The sequence below is a fragment of the Cricetulus griseus genome (assembly GCF_003668045.3).
Source record: "Cricetulus griseus strain 17A/GY chromosome 1 unlocalized genomic scaffold, alternate assembly CriGri-PICRH-1.0 chr1_0, whole genome shotgun sequence".
Classification (NCBI taxonomy): Eukaryota; Metazoa; Chordata; class Mammalia; order Rodentia; family Cricetidae; genus Cricetulus; species Cricetulus griseus.
The window spans coordinates 244,465,530-244,480,240 of record NW_023276806.1 but is presented as its reverse complement, the minus strand read 5'-3'; the positions used below and the strand labels follow the sequence as shown (position 1 = coordinate 244,480,240).

General features: G+C 40.8%; 1 protein-coding gene across 12 annotated transcripts in view; it reads left to right on the top strand.

The window, feature by feature from the left end:
• Psd3 (pleckstrin and Sec7 domain containing 3) overlaps positions 1-10,817 on the top strand; it is a 520,985-nt gene extending 510,168 nt beyond the window's left edge. For 10 of the 12 annotated variants that reach the window (XM_035451484.1, XM_027388902.2, XM_027388906.2 and 7 more), the window contains one exon: positions 2,709-2,924. In XM_035451484.1, the coding sequence (XP_035307375.1) occupies positions 2,709-2,924 (216 nt within the window). Of the gene's footprint in view, positions 1-2,708 lie in introns of all 12 variants that reach the window. The other 2 variants (XM_027388898.2, XM_027388908.2) reach the window with 1 other exon arrangement.
• The last annotated feature ends 3,894 nt before the right edge of the window (positions 10,818-14,711 follow it).

Below are 14,711 nucleotides of genomic sequence, written 5' to 3'. Positions count from 1 at the left end.
ACTAGTGTGTCCTTTGGATTTCATCTAGCTCAGTCCTCTGATTTCAGGGCACATGCTGCAATATGTTGGTGATGTTTTGACTAAGGAATGCTATGACTAAGCTCAAACATGGCTCTCTAAAGGAATGTTTAGCATGTTCTCTGGTTTTTTATTTCCTTATCTGTGAAAATTAGAATGTTTATCAATTAGTAATTCCTTCACCTGCAAATAAGGACTGTTGATAATGCCTTGTTGCATAAAGATATTTGTGATTCATCTATATGAATCTGGGGGTATGAGGATCCTTAGGGTTGGGTCCAGCTCATTGGGTCAGAAAACCACTCTCTCTCTCTCTCTCTCTCTCTCTCTCTCTCTCTCTCTCTCTCTCTCTCTCTGTGTGTGTGTGTGTGTGTGTGTGTGTTTCTATTTTTCCTCAGGCCTAGCATGGTTTTCTGTTGTATTCATAACTTCTATCCTACATCACATGGTAACAGTTTTAGGAATCATGTCAAATGGGGAGAAGTAGTACAGCTATGGGACTAGAGAGATGACTCAATGCTTAAGAGTGCATATTGCTCTTAAGGTGGACCCAGTTCAATTTCAAACACCCATGATAGACAGCTTGTCATTGCCTGTAACTCTAGGAATGCCTCATGCTTCTGGCCTCTGCAGGCACTGCACTCAGGCATACATATATACATAATTGAAATGAATCTTTTTTAAAAAGAGTAAGGTTAAAAAAATCCCACATGAAGGGATGCACTCTTCCCTGGATACATGGGGAAGGGCCTAGGCCCAGCCCAGGATGATGTGGTGGACTTTGTGGAGCCCCTGTTGAGGGCCCTATCTTGCCTGGGGAGTGGAGGATGGATGGGGTAGGGGGTAGGTCGGGGTGGGGTAGGAAGGGTGAGGGTGTGGAGAGGGAGAAGGGATTAACATGTGAAACAAGCATGTTCCTAATTTGAACTAATAAAAAAAAATGAAAAAAAAAGTAAGGTTAGCTGGGTGTTGGTGGTGCAGGCCTTTAATCCCAGCACTCGGGAGGCAGAGGCAGGCAGAACTCTGTGAGGTGAGTTCGAGTCCATTCTGGTCTACAATAGCTAGTTCCAGGACAGGCTCCAAAGCTACACAGAGAAGCCCTCTCTTGAAAAACAACAACAAAAAAATGAGTAAGTTTATAAAACTGGTAGCTTCTCCTCCAAAGTTCAGTTCTTTCATCAAAATTTGAACTCTCTCCCAGGGACTCTTAGCATTCTTCTGTCTACTCATTTCTGGAGTTGTGAGTGGGGCTAGGAAACCTGCTTTGTGTCTGTCTTCAGAGTGGCATGGCAAAGAAGAGGAACTTGAGAGTAGCTTTGGACTGACCAAACAATAGTGACTGTCAGAGTTGTTCCTAGAATACGCATTTGTCTATATGGTCATTTCCAGAAAGAAAATGTTTGCAGAGTGGATTCCACTGTCACCTTGCTTGGACTCAAATCAAAGTTTCCTTCCTATGCATCCTGACTTTGGGCTTCCATCCATTGGTTTCCTTATCAGTAAACAGGAATAGTAATAATTATAAGTTTTGTATGTTTTGTGTGAATAACTTCAATAACTCAATAATAACTCAATACTTAATGAATGTTGTCACTAAAGTTCAGTATCATGCTTGGATGCAAAACAAATTGAATGCCTAGCATGCGTCTTTGAGCAAAATGACTTGGAAATGTAGCATTTGAAGCTATTGTATACAAACCTTTAACCTAACTAGAAAAATCCCTGATAGATATATAGTCTTAACAGCTTTTGCCTTCCTTTGTTTAGACAGCCCTATAATTGACATGTTCTTGTTTAGAAACGAAGCACTGTTGGACTTATCTGTAGTCTTCATGTGTGGAAGTAACATGATAAAAAGCATATTTTGACTAGAATGTATCAAATTAGGAATCTGTAAATTCCAATATGTCTATGCAACAGTTCTAGATAAGTGACTTAGACAGAAACAGTGCTGTTAGGGCTAGGATAAAACAAATGCCTTTGCAGTGTTTTCAGCGATTAGAAAAAAATATCATAGCATGAGAAAGATGGAGAGGGAAGAAACATAGAAGGCATTCCGTAAATAGCCAGTCATAAAAGAAATGTAGAATGAGAAAAACATCAGAGAGAAATCCATTGTTCTGCCAGCCTCATCTTGTTTCCTAGTAACCACCCTTCCTAGCATGAGAATGAGAATTGGCTGATCCTAGTAGAGAAGCAATAGAAATTCGGAATGGCTTCTAGTGTGTATTACTGTCTTACAGGGACTAGCAGGTGGATTCTGCATGGAAGGACTATGCAGTTCACCCTTCCAGAGTTACAGAGAGTGCAGGACTATGTTCAAGCCAAGTTCATATGAAGTCCAGGTCACATTCAAGAGTCTCATTTGAGCCAGAGGTTACAGCTCCTCCTGTCCAGCAGACCACCCTCCTCCCCCTTGGGCATGTGCATTTTGAATGCATGGCTACTCTATCCTGTATATTGATTGGCATTCCTCAGAACCAAGAATAAATGCTAATAAAAATTCTAGCTTAGTTTCTTATCTCAGTGAGTCATCATCCTGCAGTTATGAGTACCCAAGTAATTTGTCAGCCTGGAATGAAGTCAAGTGTTCAAAAACCTCTCATGTTATGTGTAGTGTCGTGCCAGGTGTGCTGCAGACAAGCAGTTGGGAACTGTACTAACTACACTTCTCTGACTTTTGCTTTCAGAAAACCCGTTATGAGATATATGTCAACATTCTGAAAGAAGGAGGCAAGGAGCTCCTGAGTACTGAGGGAAACGAGGCAGTGGGACTAAAGAAGTCACATTCAAGTCCTTCCCTGAACCCAGATTCATCTCCAGTCACTGCCAAGGTCAAGCGCAACGTGTCAGAGAGAAAGGACCACCGACCTGAAACACCCGGCATTAAGCAAAAAGTTACTTAGAATCCATCCACGGCCAGGAAGTGCTGGTCATGGAGCAAAATAGTTTTTCAAGATCTTTCTGGTAATCCGTGAATATATTTAAAAAAATAGTCTGTGACTAAATGGTGCATTAGTAACCTTTTATATTGTAAATTTTTGTTAGTTTCTGTACAGATGTCTTCGCTCTTGAGTTCTTGCTTTAATGATTTGGGCAACTTTATAACTAATGCACCTTTTGTGAGGGGCAGAGGATTACAGTCCTTTCTCCTTCAGCTTTCTCTTATTTGCACTTCTGCACAGTTATTTTATGTATTCCCAGTCAACTGTTACACTTTTTTTTTAGATTTAAATTTTGAATCCATTGTGAAACCCATAACTGGACAAGCATTGTGCTTTAGTAAACCCTAGAATTTACATGTGAACTCCTGCCCAGCCACGGAGGTGAAGTTGAATGCTCGTAGCTGCAGGGAGTCAAGGTGCCCCAGGGGCATTGATCCTGGCACCTGCTGTTCAGTGCTGGGCAGAGGAAAAGGGAGAACATGATGATGACAGGACTGGAGGGAGACCTTGGGGAGGCACAGGAATCTGCCTCACCTGTGGCTTCCATTCCAGCCACGCAAGGGAAAGCAGATGTGGATCATCTTTCTTGATGGGAGGCTGAGGGCAGATTGATACCAAGCTACTTCTGTTTTCTAAAGGATGGTGGCAGTGGCGATAATCAGCCCTTTGGGAGCTGCGAGCTGCAGCAATAGGGTGTGTGGTCTTCCATAGGAATGTGTTACCTCACTCCCATGTGATTTAAACTAGGAATCAGAATCATCTCTGTCATTGATATCCTTCCAGCCAGGAGTAGATCCAGTTTTGCATAGACGTGCAGGCACAGATCATGTCCTGGTTGAAACAGAGCAATGTGGAAAATGGATTGCCCCCATTTTTCCTTTGCTATATCAGGACAAATAGGGAGCAAATGCAGCTGCAGTTCTCCATCAAGGGACAGTGACCCTTCAGACGGAATCTGAAGTCAGTCTGATCTTAGTGACTGAAGATGGAGGAACTTGATGATTTGTGTGCTGTTCCTTAGCTTATCCTCATCTCCATCTCTATAGCCATTTTACTCTGTCACTAGTAAGATTGCTCCTGAATTTATTTGTATATGTTTGATCTCATTTTTTCTATGTATTCAAAATGATTTTACCTTACAAACAGTCCCTTTAAAATTCAAGGTATTAAGTAGAATATTGCCTGTAGAGGAAGAGAAAGGAAGATAAAAGGTGAGATTCCTCTGTGGCTAAAAACTCAGGTTTCCAACCTTGAAACTATTCTCTAAAACTACTATCTTCCCAACAGCATATCTTCAAAACTAACAGGATGACATTTGGATATTTCGTTATGGTCCTTAGACATTTTCTCTATTTCTACTTGGTTAGTTGAAGGTACTATGACCAGAGAATCAGCTGCTCTTGCATGAATAGCATGATTCCAGTAAGTTAGAGAAAGCCTGTTAGAAAATCATGGTAGTTTATAGAGATGTATCATTAGGATATAGTAGCATTTAGTTACAGGATTAAGTGTTAACCTCTACTTCTTTTCCCTTCTGTACATGTCCATCTTGCTTGTGCCCAGGAATAGTAACTCCTCTCCAAAACTAGCTGCTTGTTTCATGGTATTTTAACACCTATTGAAAAATTTCCTTTAACTTCTATCTTCTTTAGGTAAAGGCAATTGACTTAGTTTATATTTCAGAACCATGAAGCTAACATTTTGCTTCATGTACCTGAACTACTTCATAGCTTCCTACCGAATACACTATTTCCTGAGCAAGTTGCCTTTCTTCTGGAAGGTGAATTTTCACTGTCTGCTTTTTGCCTAAGTATTTGTAGTCCCTCAAGGGAAAGAGGTACCAAGACCTTTGAGTCTTGAGCATCATCTTTGAGCATCAGTAGCTGAAGAACAGTTAACATGTTTGAATGTGTTTGTTCATAGTGTATGTCTGTATGTGTATAGAATGTTTGTGCGTACTTACTAGAATATCTAATATACATTGAATGGTACCTTGCTGAAGAGTTTCTGGCATGGAGAATAATCTGGGAATACCCTTAACATCAGCACTGCCACTGTTCCTATTACAGGACTCATAGTGTTGCCTCTAGAACTTATGGTCATACTTATAGATAATCAGATGACAAAGGCACGTTTGAAGCTGTAGACTATGGTGTCAGCGTCATTTGTCTTGAAAATTAACTGTAACATTCTTCTGTGAGTTAGAATCCCAGCCTGCCCTAATGTAATGCTGTCCACCTTCCAGGGATAGGCTTAAAATGTACCTTCCCTGAGGCCACCTAAGGATATTGTCTGCCAAGAATGCACAGCAGGCTGTGTTTGTCCTATGGTAGGAAACACCTCTGACCTACTGGGACTCTTAGAGTCTGGTCCATGGCCAACCCAATTTCCCCACTGTATTGAGTCATAAGAAATGGAAGGTGGTTCTTTGGACAGCTACTTAAGCCTGTTGCCCAGTGCACGGTACAGGGAGCTCTCCTCCCCCTCCTCTCCATGGTACTTCGTTCTACCCCACCTATGCCTACTTTCACCCCTACCTCAGTACCCTGGAGCCTTGGAGTTCCTCTCCATATGATAAAATATTATCTACCTTACATTAATACCCTTAATATTAAAGTGATTTTTAAGTGTAGAAAATCTTGTCATCAAACGACTTTGATGATAGTCTTGTTGCAAACTGACCCTGTATAAAAATCTGTGTGTTTTGTGGGGTTCACCCTACCCCACCTGCTGACTTCTAGAAAGGTTTGCCAGGAACCCCATTTTAGAGATTAAAATCTTGTTCCTACCACTCAGAGTACTTATTTTATTGGCATATCATTGTCATATCTGAAATGTACTATTAAAAATATATGTCATTTACCTAATTCGTAGCAATGTCTAATTAAGCCAAGTGTTACTTATATGCATTTCAATTAATCACAGCAAAATCAGCATGTGGGGGAGTACTCTGCTAGAAATAGTTTATACATTATATGTAGATTTTTGAAACTGCTCTTAGGTAAATAAGATGGAGCCATTTCTCACACAACAACCTCGGGAAGTCTGCAAGGCAATCTGTGCCATTCCATTTGTTTCCCTCATCCTGAAGAGGAGAGCCATTTTCCAGGAAAATATGAGGGAATTGATTCTGGAAGAGGAAAATCTGGCTGTTTTTTTTTTTTTAAGGCCCAGCTAGGTGTGTGTTCTTGGGAAGTTGAGTGTAGGAAGTTACACTGGCTCCGTTGCCTTCTGCCCTTTATCTGATAAATAACACAGATGAAGGGTCATGCATGCTGGGAAATAAGGAAGGACCATCCTGAGATGCAAATCTCATCTGCCTTATTGATTAGAAGTCAGCTTCTCCTTTGTCTTCTCAAATGAGAGAGACCTTAGATGAAGTTAGCTGAAGATGGGATTTTAATTCTTTGGCATTGTTTTCTAGTAGCCATCAATTAAGCCTCACTTGACATTAAGTTTCTTAGTTTTGAACATAAAAGTTTGTGTGGATTAGCTTTTATGGATGCAAGATTTTATCAGGTCAATAGCTACCTTCCTAGTTTTATCAGAGAACCTTCTAAGTTCGGATAACAGTGTGTTCTTCACTAGTCAAGTTCACACCAGAGCCAAAGTAGAATTGTCACATCAGGTAAATCTAGACTCTGGCTCATGAATGATAATGCAACTTGGGGTTTGAGTCCTATCTGCTTTTGTTTCAGAGCATGCATGTTACTCAGACAGAAAAAGACCAGTCAATTCTGTAGGCAGAGGATCTCCCTTGCTCCAGGACCTCTTACCTATATCCACCCAGGCCAGGCTGCTGGTGAACCTCTAGAGCAGCAGAAATCTCCCCACTCACTTTTGACATCTGCTATCATCATGCCATCCAGAGGACTTTCTCAATCCACATAAAAAAAATCTGGAGGCATTGCAGAGGTACTTTGTCATTGCGTATCCTTTCAGACTCCCTTTCCATCCTTCACACTTAACCGGACTGACATCAATGTCATTCTCACTCTGCATCTGTGGAGTGGGCATCTTCAAACATTCAGCTCATTGCATGTGGAAAGAATGTCAATAAATACTTGAATCTGCATGGCAGTTTGCTGGTTGTATGCAAGAGCAAGGAATACGGCAAGTTACTTGTACATATGGTAGATTTCCTTAGGTATTATGGGCGCATCCTTCATAATTTATATGTATATTTGTTGTATTGAAATATTGGGGGAATATTTGTATAGATAGTATGTCACATGTCAAAGGAAATGCTTTCTGTCACCCGCTAATGTTGTATTTGTGGGTATTTATAGTTGTATGTATGTATGTATGTATGTATGTATGTATGTGCATCAATGTGTAGATTGTGTATCAGTATATGGTATATGTATGTTGAAATTATTTTTGTCATTAAAAAACCAGTATAATATGAAAAGAACATTTAAAAACCTCATAGGAATGATTATATAGTACAGTTGTTGTTGAGAGTTCATATAGTGGTATTGTTTTATTAAACTTAAATTCAAATGATATTTTGATTAAATTTTTTAATAAGACTTTACAATAGAAAATTCCATCTTTAAGCTTTGAATTACCAGGGCAAAAATGACTTTGAACTCAACTCGTGAATCTATTGACATGTACAGTGTGCAATACAAAGAGAACTCATTATAATCTGGGAAATACAGAAGTGGGGGGAAAGTCAGCCTGTGCAGTCTTAGCAACTTTAGTATTAAGAGCACTTAACATAGTGTTGAGCTGACAACTTTGGGCTTCTTACAAAATGTGATGCTTTTGAGCTCACGTTCTTTATTGTTGTAATTAGTCCAGAACACTACGTAACTTTCTGAAGAACTCAATATGTACCCAGTGTATCTTTTATGTACCGGTGTATATTTTAGAGTAGATCAGTCACACTCCTGGTGCCATATCTTTACCCTCTTTGAAGGAATTATCACAGATGATACTGAAGTCTATCAGGGCATCCCGAGATCGGGCACTGTATTCCAGGTTCGCAATTGCACAAATTAACAGCTAGTGTCACAGGCAAAAGGACTTTAGGAACAAGTTAAAACTTTATTTAATATTTTTATACTTCAGTCTCTTTTCCTGACTCTCCCCAAAGAAGAGCCACTGGCCTTAGTTGTTTGACGTTATTGCTTATATTATAGAGTGTAAATAGTAACTAGAGACTACACTTTTATTAACCAGCATGTTTGGTATATTCAAAACAGCGACTGGGTGTGTTGGAGTGAGTGGTTGGCTGCAGTGTCTTTTGTTAGAACACACTGCCTCATGTCTTCATGTCAGAGTCAGAGAATTGGAACTGTAGGGTCTGAGACCCTCTTCAGCTCCAGACTGCAGTCCCATATTGGTGGTTATAGTTGAGTTTTGTTTTTATTAACACTTCAGTCTCAAACTATTTTTACAAATATATATTTCCCAATTTGTTCTCTATGTGTGGTGGGCTGGCCCTGTGGCTGATCAGCAGGTCTTCTGCAAGAATATTTCCTCCTAAGAATGACTTAAGAAAACAGCCATGTGACTCAGAAATCACACAGAAATGAGTAGTAGAAATAAGATATATTTTAGGCCATAGTTACTTGAAATGTTTGGATTTTAATATAAAGCCATGGAAGTTGTTAAGCCAAGTAACCATTTGACATGGAGAATAATATTCGCTCTAGAGAGTATATATGCACATTGAATTTTATGTCATTAGTATACTTTTTTAAGCTTTAGAAATATGAGTGATTAGACCAAATTGAAGTGGAGAGGTGCTGGCTGTTTTCCACTTAGGGTAGCCATGTCTGTGTTAAATCATTTCCTAGGAAATTCACCAATTAACTGTCCCTTAGGTGTTTAAAGAGAAAATTGATATGCCTAGGACCTCATCTGTGTATACAGAGAGAGAGAGAGAGAGAGAGAGAGAGAGAGAGAGAGAGAGAGAGGAGAATATCTTTTAAGTTATACAAATGTATGACATTAAGACATTGAGGGCCAGAGTATTTAAAGATATGATGAATGGAGGCGATGTAAACTGTATCACAGATGAGTTCCATGAACCAGGGAAGATTGATGGAGTGTTTGACTTTGAGGTGCATCACATTTTCAATAGAGAAATGGGGCCTGGGACACATGCTGTGTTCTTCCTGGTGGACCACCAACTTAAGGCATTCTTGTGACCCCTAGGCAGTGATTCTCCAACACTCTGAAGATGATTCATTTAAGAGGGAGTGTAAATGGAGAAGCCATATTAACTTCAGAGCCCCAAGTGTGAATGGCCTGCCATGGCTTCTGAGCTGTAGGTGAGAGAGCTTGCACTGGAATGTGCTGAACAGCCAAACACTTATCCATAGCCCAGGATCTTCAGGATGAATATAAACAGAAACCCAAATCTAATGCACTTTTGCAGGGGAGAGTTCAGCTTTCACTAGCAGTAATATGAAAATAAGTACCTTACTTAAATCCCTGAAAGCACTGGTGGATGAAGAGAACTTTGGAGTTTCACTTAGTGTTTTCCCCAGCAGTCTACATAAGCCTTTGGACACACCTACAAGTCCCAGGCACAAGGCTCCATGAAGGATCACACAGCAGGTCTGAGGCACTGCTCTGAGCCCTTACCTCGGGCAGTGGAGAGCAGGGTGATCTTCCTACTCTGGAGTTTCTCCTTGGCCTTCTACTCCACCAGGGCTTCTGCTCAGCAGCAAGTGTATGCTGGATTTAGGAATCCAGCTGTCCCGGTGGCTTGACCCTGTTCAGACAAGATATCACTCAGCCATGGGAGAAGACACAGGGTAAAAAGACCCTCAGTTTGAAGCTAAGATTGCATTTTGTCTTTTCAAGAAACAAATGGGCATGTTGAGTTCTGTCAGTGTCAGATGGTATCTTTGCCTTTGCTCCCAGATTTCCAGAAATGGATACTGTTTCATTTCTGTGGGAAGGGTCAAGGAACATAAAATTGCTCAACAGTGCTCTGTTCACATGAGGGCTGTTGAGCAAAGGCCAATATGCCTCCCTGCGTTCTCTTCTACCTCAAGGTTTTGGAATTCACTTCTGGAACAGAAATTTATACAATTGAAGAGCCATGTTGTCAGCCTTGTTTACTGTGGGATACACACAGGATGGCAGTTTGTATCTTTGAAGATACAAAAGAAGCTGGGATTTTGCAGCCTATTAACTGGTTTCTATTTACTGTGGCTCCAACTGATTGGCAATGCATAACATTCCTTTACCTTCAAAGTTTTCTCCACCAGTCATTTCTGTCACCACAGTCCCGGTGTCATATGCCCCTGCAAATTGCAAAAGTAAGTAGTGACAAAATAGTAGCCTCCCCTTTTCAGTGGCCAAACTGTCAGCTTTAGTAGACCTGGAAAAGCTAGTGGTACCACACCATGTACTGAAAACCTGTTCCTTATCACACACCAGATTCAAGAAATGCCACTTCCAAATTGTGGCATTCATGGTGGTAGTCTTTTGAATGGAACAGTAATTAATGTGGATATTGTTAGTGTTTAAAGAATATTTTGAAAATTAAGTTTACATTTTACAATTGCTTTATTTTTATTGAAATAATTGTATATAAATATTACCCTATTTCACTGTTATTAAAGTAAAGCTAAACCTTGTAGACAGTGGGTCAACTGTATGGAAGCTGTGACGTATACAGTACATTTCTCTATTGTGTAAATGGCCATGAATAGGACTGTCCCTGTGTTTTTATAAGTTGAGGGTATTTTGTTGTTTTATAACAACAAAATTTATTGCATTTGAAATGGTTTTTATGTAATAGAAATCATGCAAACAATGAAGGATTATAATATGGTATATGTAAATGTACAAACTTTAGAAAGAAATAAATACAACAAATTTCAATAATTTGGGGAGAATGTTTTTATTTGCTTATTTATTCAAGTTAATACTTTTCATAGTAAGGAGTACTACACTGTACCCTTCCATAAAAAGACAAGCACAGGGACTGGGGACATGGTTTGGTGGGTAAGAATATTGCTGTGTAAGGGTGAGAACCTTGAGTTTGAATCCTAGTACTCATGTAAAATGCTTGATATGGCGATGCATGTGCTCACAACCCAGTGCTAAGGTGGGATGGGACAAGAAGATCACTGGGAGGTGCTGGCTGCAATCCTCCATCTTCATTCAGTGAGAGACTCTGTCTCAAAGAAATGAGGTACAGAGAAATCAAGCAGCAAAATTGACATCCTCCTCTGACATCATATATGGACAAAGACACATGTATCTGCATGTATACACACCTAGTCAGGCATGACAGCACATGTTTGTAACACCAACATGAGAAGGCAAAGATGTGCAGATCTGCAGAGTAAACTAAATGTCCAGTCAAGTGGGTGAGCTTCAGGTTCAGTGAACATCCTTTTCAAAACATCAAGTGGAAAACACTTGGGGAGAAACAACACATGTAGACCTGTGACCTTCACATGCTTCTGCACATACACACATCAAATAAATCACAATAAAATGATGGTTGTAAGAGACATTCAAGATAGAAGTAGTCCAGGATGAAAAGACTTAACCTTGGACATTGACTGAGGTGGTATCCACTCCAATAGTTGATGCTAACTAGCCTCCATGAATGTCTGTCTGAAGCTTGGATATGCTAATGATTACAGCAAGGGAGGAAAAGGAACTTCTTGAAGCAAATTCAAGAATTGTTTTCTCTCCCGGTGATGTCTTATCAAAAGTAAGTGTACAATGTAGTTAATATGTCCTGAAATGCTGATGCTGAAATGCTAGCACAAATGCTAGCCCGTACCTTTGTGCTCCTTAAGAAAGCCTATTGTAATTGAGGTCTATTGATTTAGAAAATTAAATCCCACCTCAACTTCTGAGTATTGGAAACAACATCAGGGTAGGAGGTATGGATTTTCTGAAATGACTGGACTGGCTGTGTGCTGTTAACAAGTGTATCATTGAAATGTCAAGCTTTCCATGTTGTCCATCTCAAGAAAGAAAACTGGGGGGAGTGAGGTGGGACAGAGCCTCTCTGTCACCATGGCTTCTGCTTCAAGTCCTTATTTGGAGTGTGAAGCTCAAGAATGTGTCCCATTGCCTGGCAGCCTGTCTGTCTGTGGCAGTTGTGGGTGTCTTACATATTCTCTGTATTGCACAACTAATATTTTGAGAACCATAGGGACTGCAGAGATCATTTTAAGAGCATTCCTAAGAGGAAACTAAAACCCAGGTCTAATTAAGATGCTGTGAGGAGCAAATAGAATCTCTGTTGTATTCCCAGATTCATTTTTTGAAATGACAGTGGAAGAGACACCCAGAGGGACAGGTGAATCACTGTAAAATCATATGGAAAAGATTTGTCAACCAGGAACCAAACCTGGTTAAGAACAAAGAAAACAATATTTGATTGGCACTGAAATCTAGAAAAGCACAGACTCAAGTAGCCTTGAATTTTGCTTCAAGGTTTTATAAGATGATGGCCGTTGTAGCTTTAAACCTCAGGGGTTTGGAAGTTTGGGCCAATGCTGACTACGTTAAACTGTATTGCTAACTAAAGTATTGAGCTTGGTTTTAGTCTCTTGGAAGTGTGGGAATGATGGCAGAGATTAACTGTATACTAAAGGCCACATTACATAAGAGAATGGATGAGTCTGAAACCCAGGTATACACCCCTCCCCCAAATTCCTGCCATCTGATTAACATGGCTTCCCAACTCTTAGTTCCTTGTTCTAAGGCTTTTCTACTTTTATTTCTTCCTTGACAGTGATTAGCAAGAAGACATGTTAGAGAAAAAGGTATAGGAGTATAAGTCTGGGTGATGGCCCAGTCAGTGAAGCTGACTAATAAACATGGAGATCTGAGTTCAGTTCCTCAGAACCGAGTGGGATGATTTGAATAGGGAGTGCCCCCATAGGCTAGGAATTTGAGCACTTGGCCCTTAGTTCATGATGATGTCTCAGGGGGGTTTAATAGATGCAACTTCATTGGAGGGGGACAGGGGAAGGCTTTGAGAGTATATGGCCTCCCCCTACATCCAGGTTGCTTACACTGCTTTGTGATTTTGGTTAAGGTGTGAACTCTGAGCTTCCTGCTCCTGCCACCATGCCTGGGGGTGCCATCAATCGTAGCCATACTATGATAGGCTCTTTTTATTTGTTTGTTTGTTTGCTTTTAGTTTTTCGAGGCAGGTTTCTCTGTGACTGTGGACCCTGTCCTGGAACTTGCTCAGTAGACCAGGTTGGTCTCAAACTCACAGAGATCTGCCTGCCTCTGCCTCCCTAGTGCTGGGATTAAAGGTATGTGCCACCAACGCCAAGCCAAGACTCTTATTCCTATGGAACCATAGCCAAAATAAATTCATAATTTGTTTTTTTAGTTGAGGTGTTTTAGCACAGCAATCGGAAAGTGACTAATGTAAATATGCCTGTATCAGTGATGCCAATGTTGTAAAGGCAGAAACGGGAGGATGCCTCCATCACACTTGACAACCTACTTAAACTAATTGCTGTACTCCAAGTCAGTAAAAGACAGTGTTCCTGAAGATAATGCTATAGGGAGTCAGTCACCCGTCCTCCATGTATACCCACACAGGTGTGTGCTCACAGAAAAGCAGGTGTACACACACACAAATGAAGCCATATATCAAGAAAACTACTCTGGGCTGTAGACCAGTAAAGTTGAATCTTACTCTGGGCTTATCTTCAGGTAGAAAAGAAGCAGCAATTATTTGAAGTCAGATCAGGCTTCAAGAAGAAATTATATTAGACTCCATTTTGTAATCCATTAGCCTGGTAGATTAGACATGTGCAGTCAATAAAATATTGGACCTTTGAGTGAGTGGGCATGGTCTTTAATGAGATCTGCCCCGGTAAAAGGAGAAGTACAATCTATACACTCACACTGTTGGTGGGCGTGCAGCCACTTAAATAGCGCTAATTAAAGGATCCCCAACAACTTGGAGAGGCATCTCCAGTGTCCTGCTGCTAAGCTTGCCTTTGGCCCCATCTGTTCACCATTCTAATTAATAACTTGGCAGAAGCTACAGAGGCAAGTTTATGAAAAATGGGTATGTCATAAAGCTGGGACAGAATGATTATACTAAATGACAGAATTGGGATTCAAAAAGATCTCATCAGGCAAAAGAAATGGGGCAGAGTAACAGTGTGATTCGGGAGTGCTAGAAGGGGCTTACATTGAGTTTAAAAGCAGGGCTGCACAAGGGCAAGCTAGGACTTTGAGTAGCATAGGATAGTGACTACACAGGACGGGAAGTCGCTAACTTCCAGCTGCAGAGAGCACAAAGGAAGCCCAACAATACTGCCACCAAAAGCATGTGGGCTTCATTTCTGCATTTGGTGTCCATAGTAGAGGAGGTGAGTGAGATGCTATGAGTGAGACAGCAAGAGCAAAAGGGGTAAATGATCTACAAACTGGCACATTGACAGAGTATGCATAAGGAGGAGTAGCTAGACATTAAGAGCTGTGATCAATGCCTTGAGGAACAAGGGAAGGGTGGGAATGGGAGACTGACAGACAGTCCATGACAGGATGAGAGAAGGCTGGTTTAAGTGTTAGAATGTGCTGGCAACCATCAGGCCACTCCAGCCAGGGAAGCAGGTAGGCTAACTGCAGAGCTTCCAATCTCCTCAAACCCATCTCCTGAGTCTCTCTTCCCTAGTTCTACAGCAGACCACCTGTAGAATTCTTCTCCCTTTCTGCTCCCTTCTTCAGTGAACCACACAGAACTACCCCTACAAATGTGCTTTCCCTAAGCCCCAAATC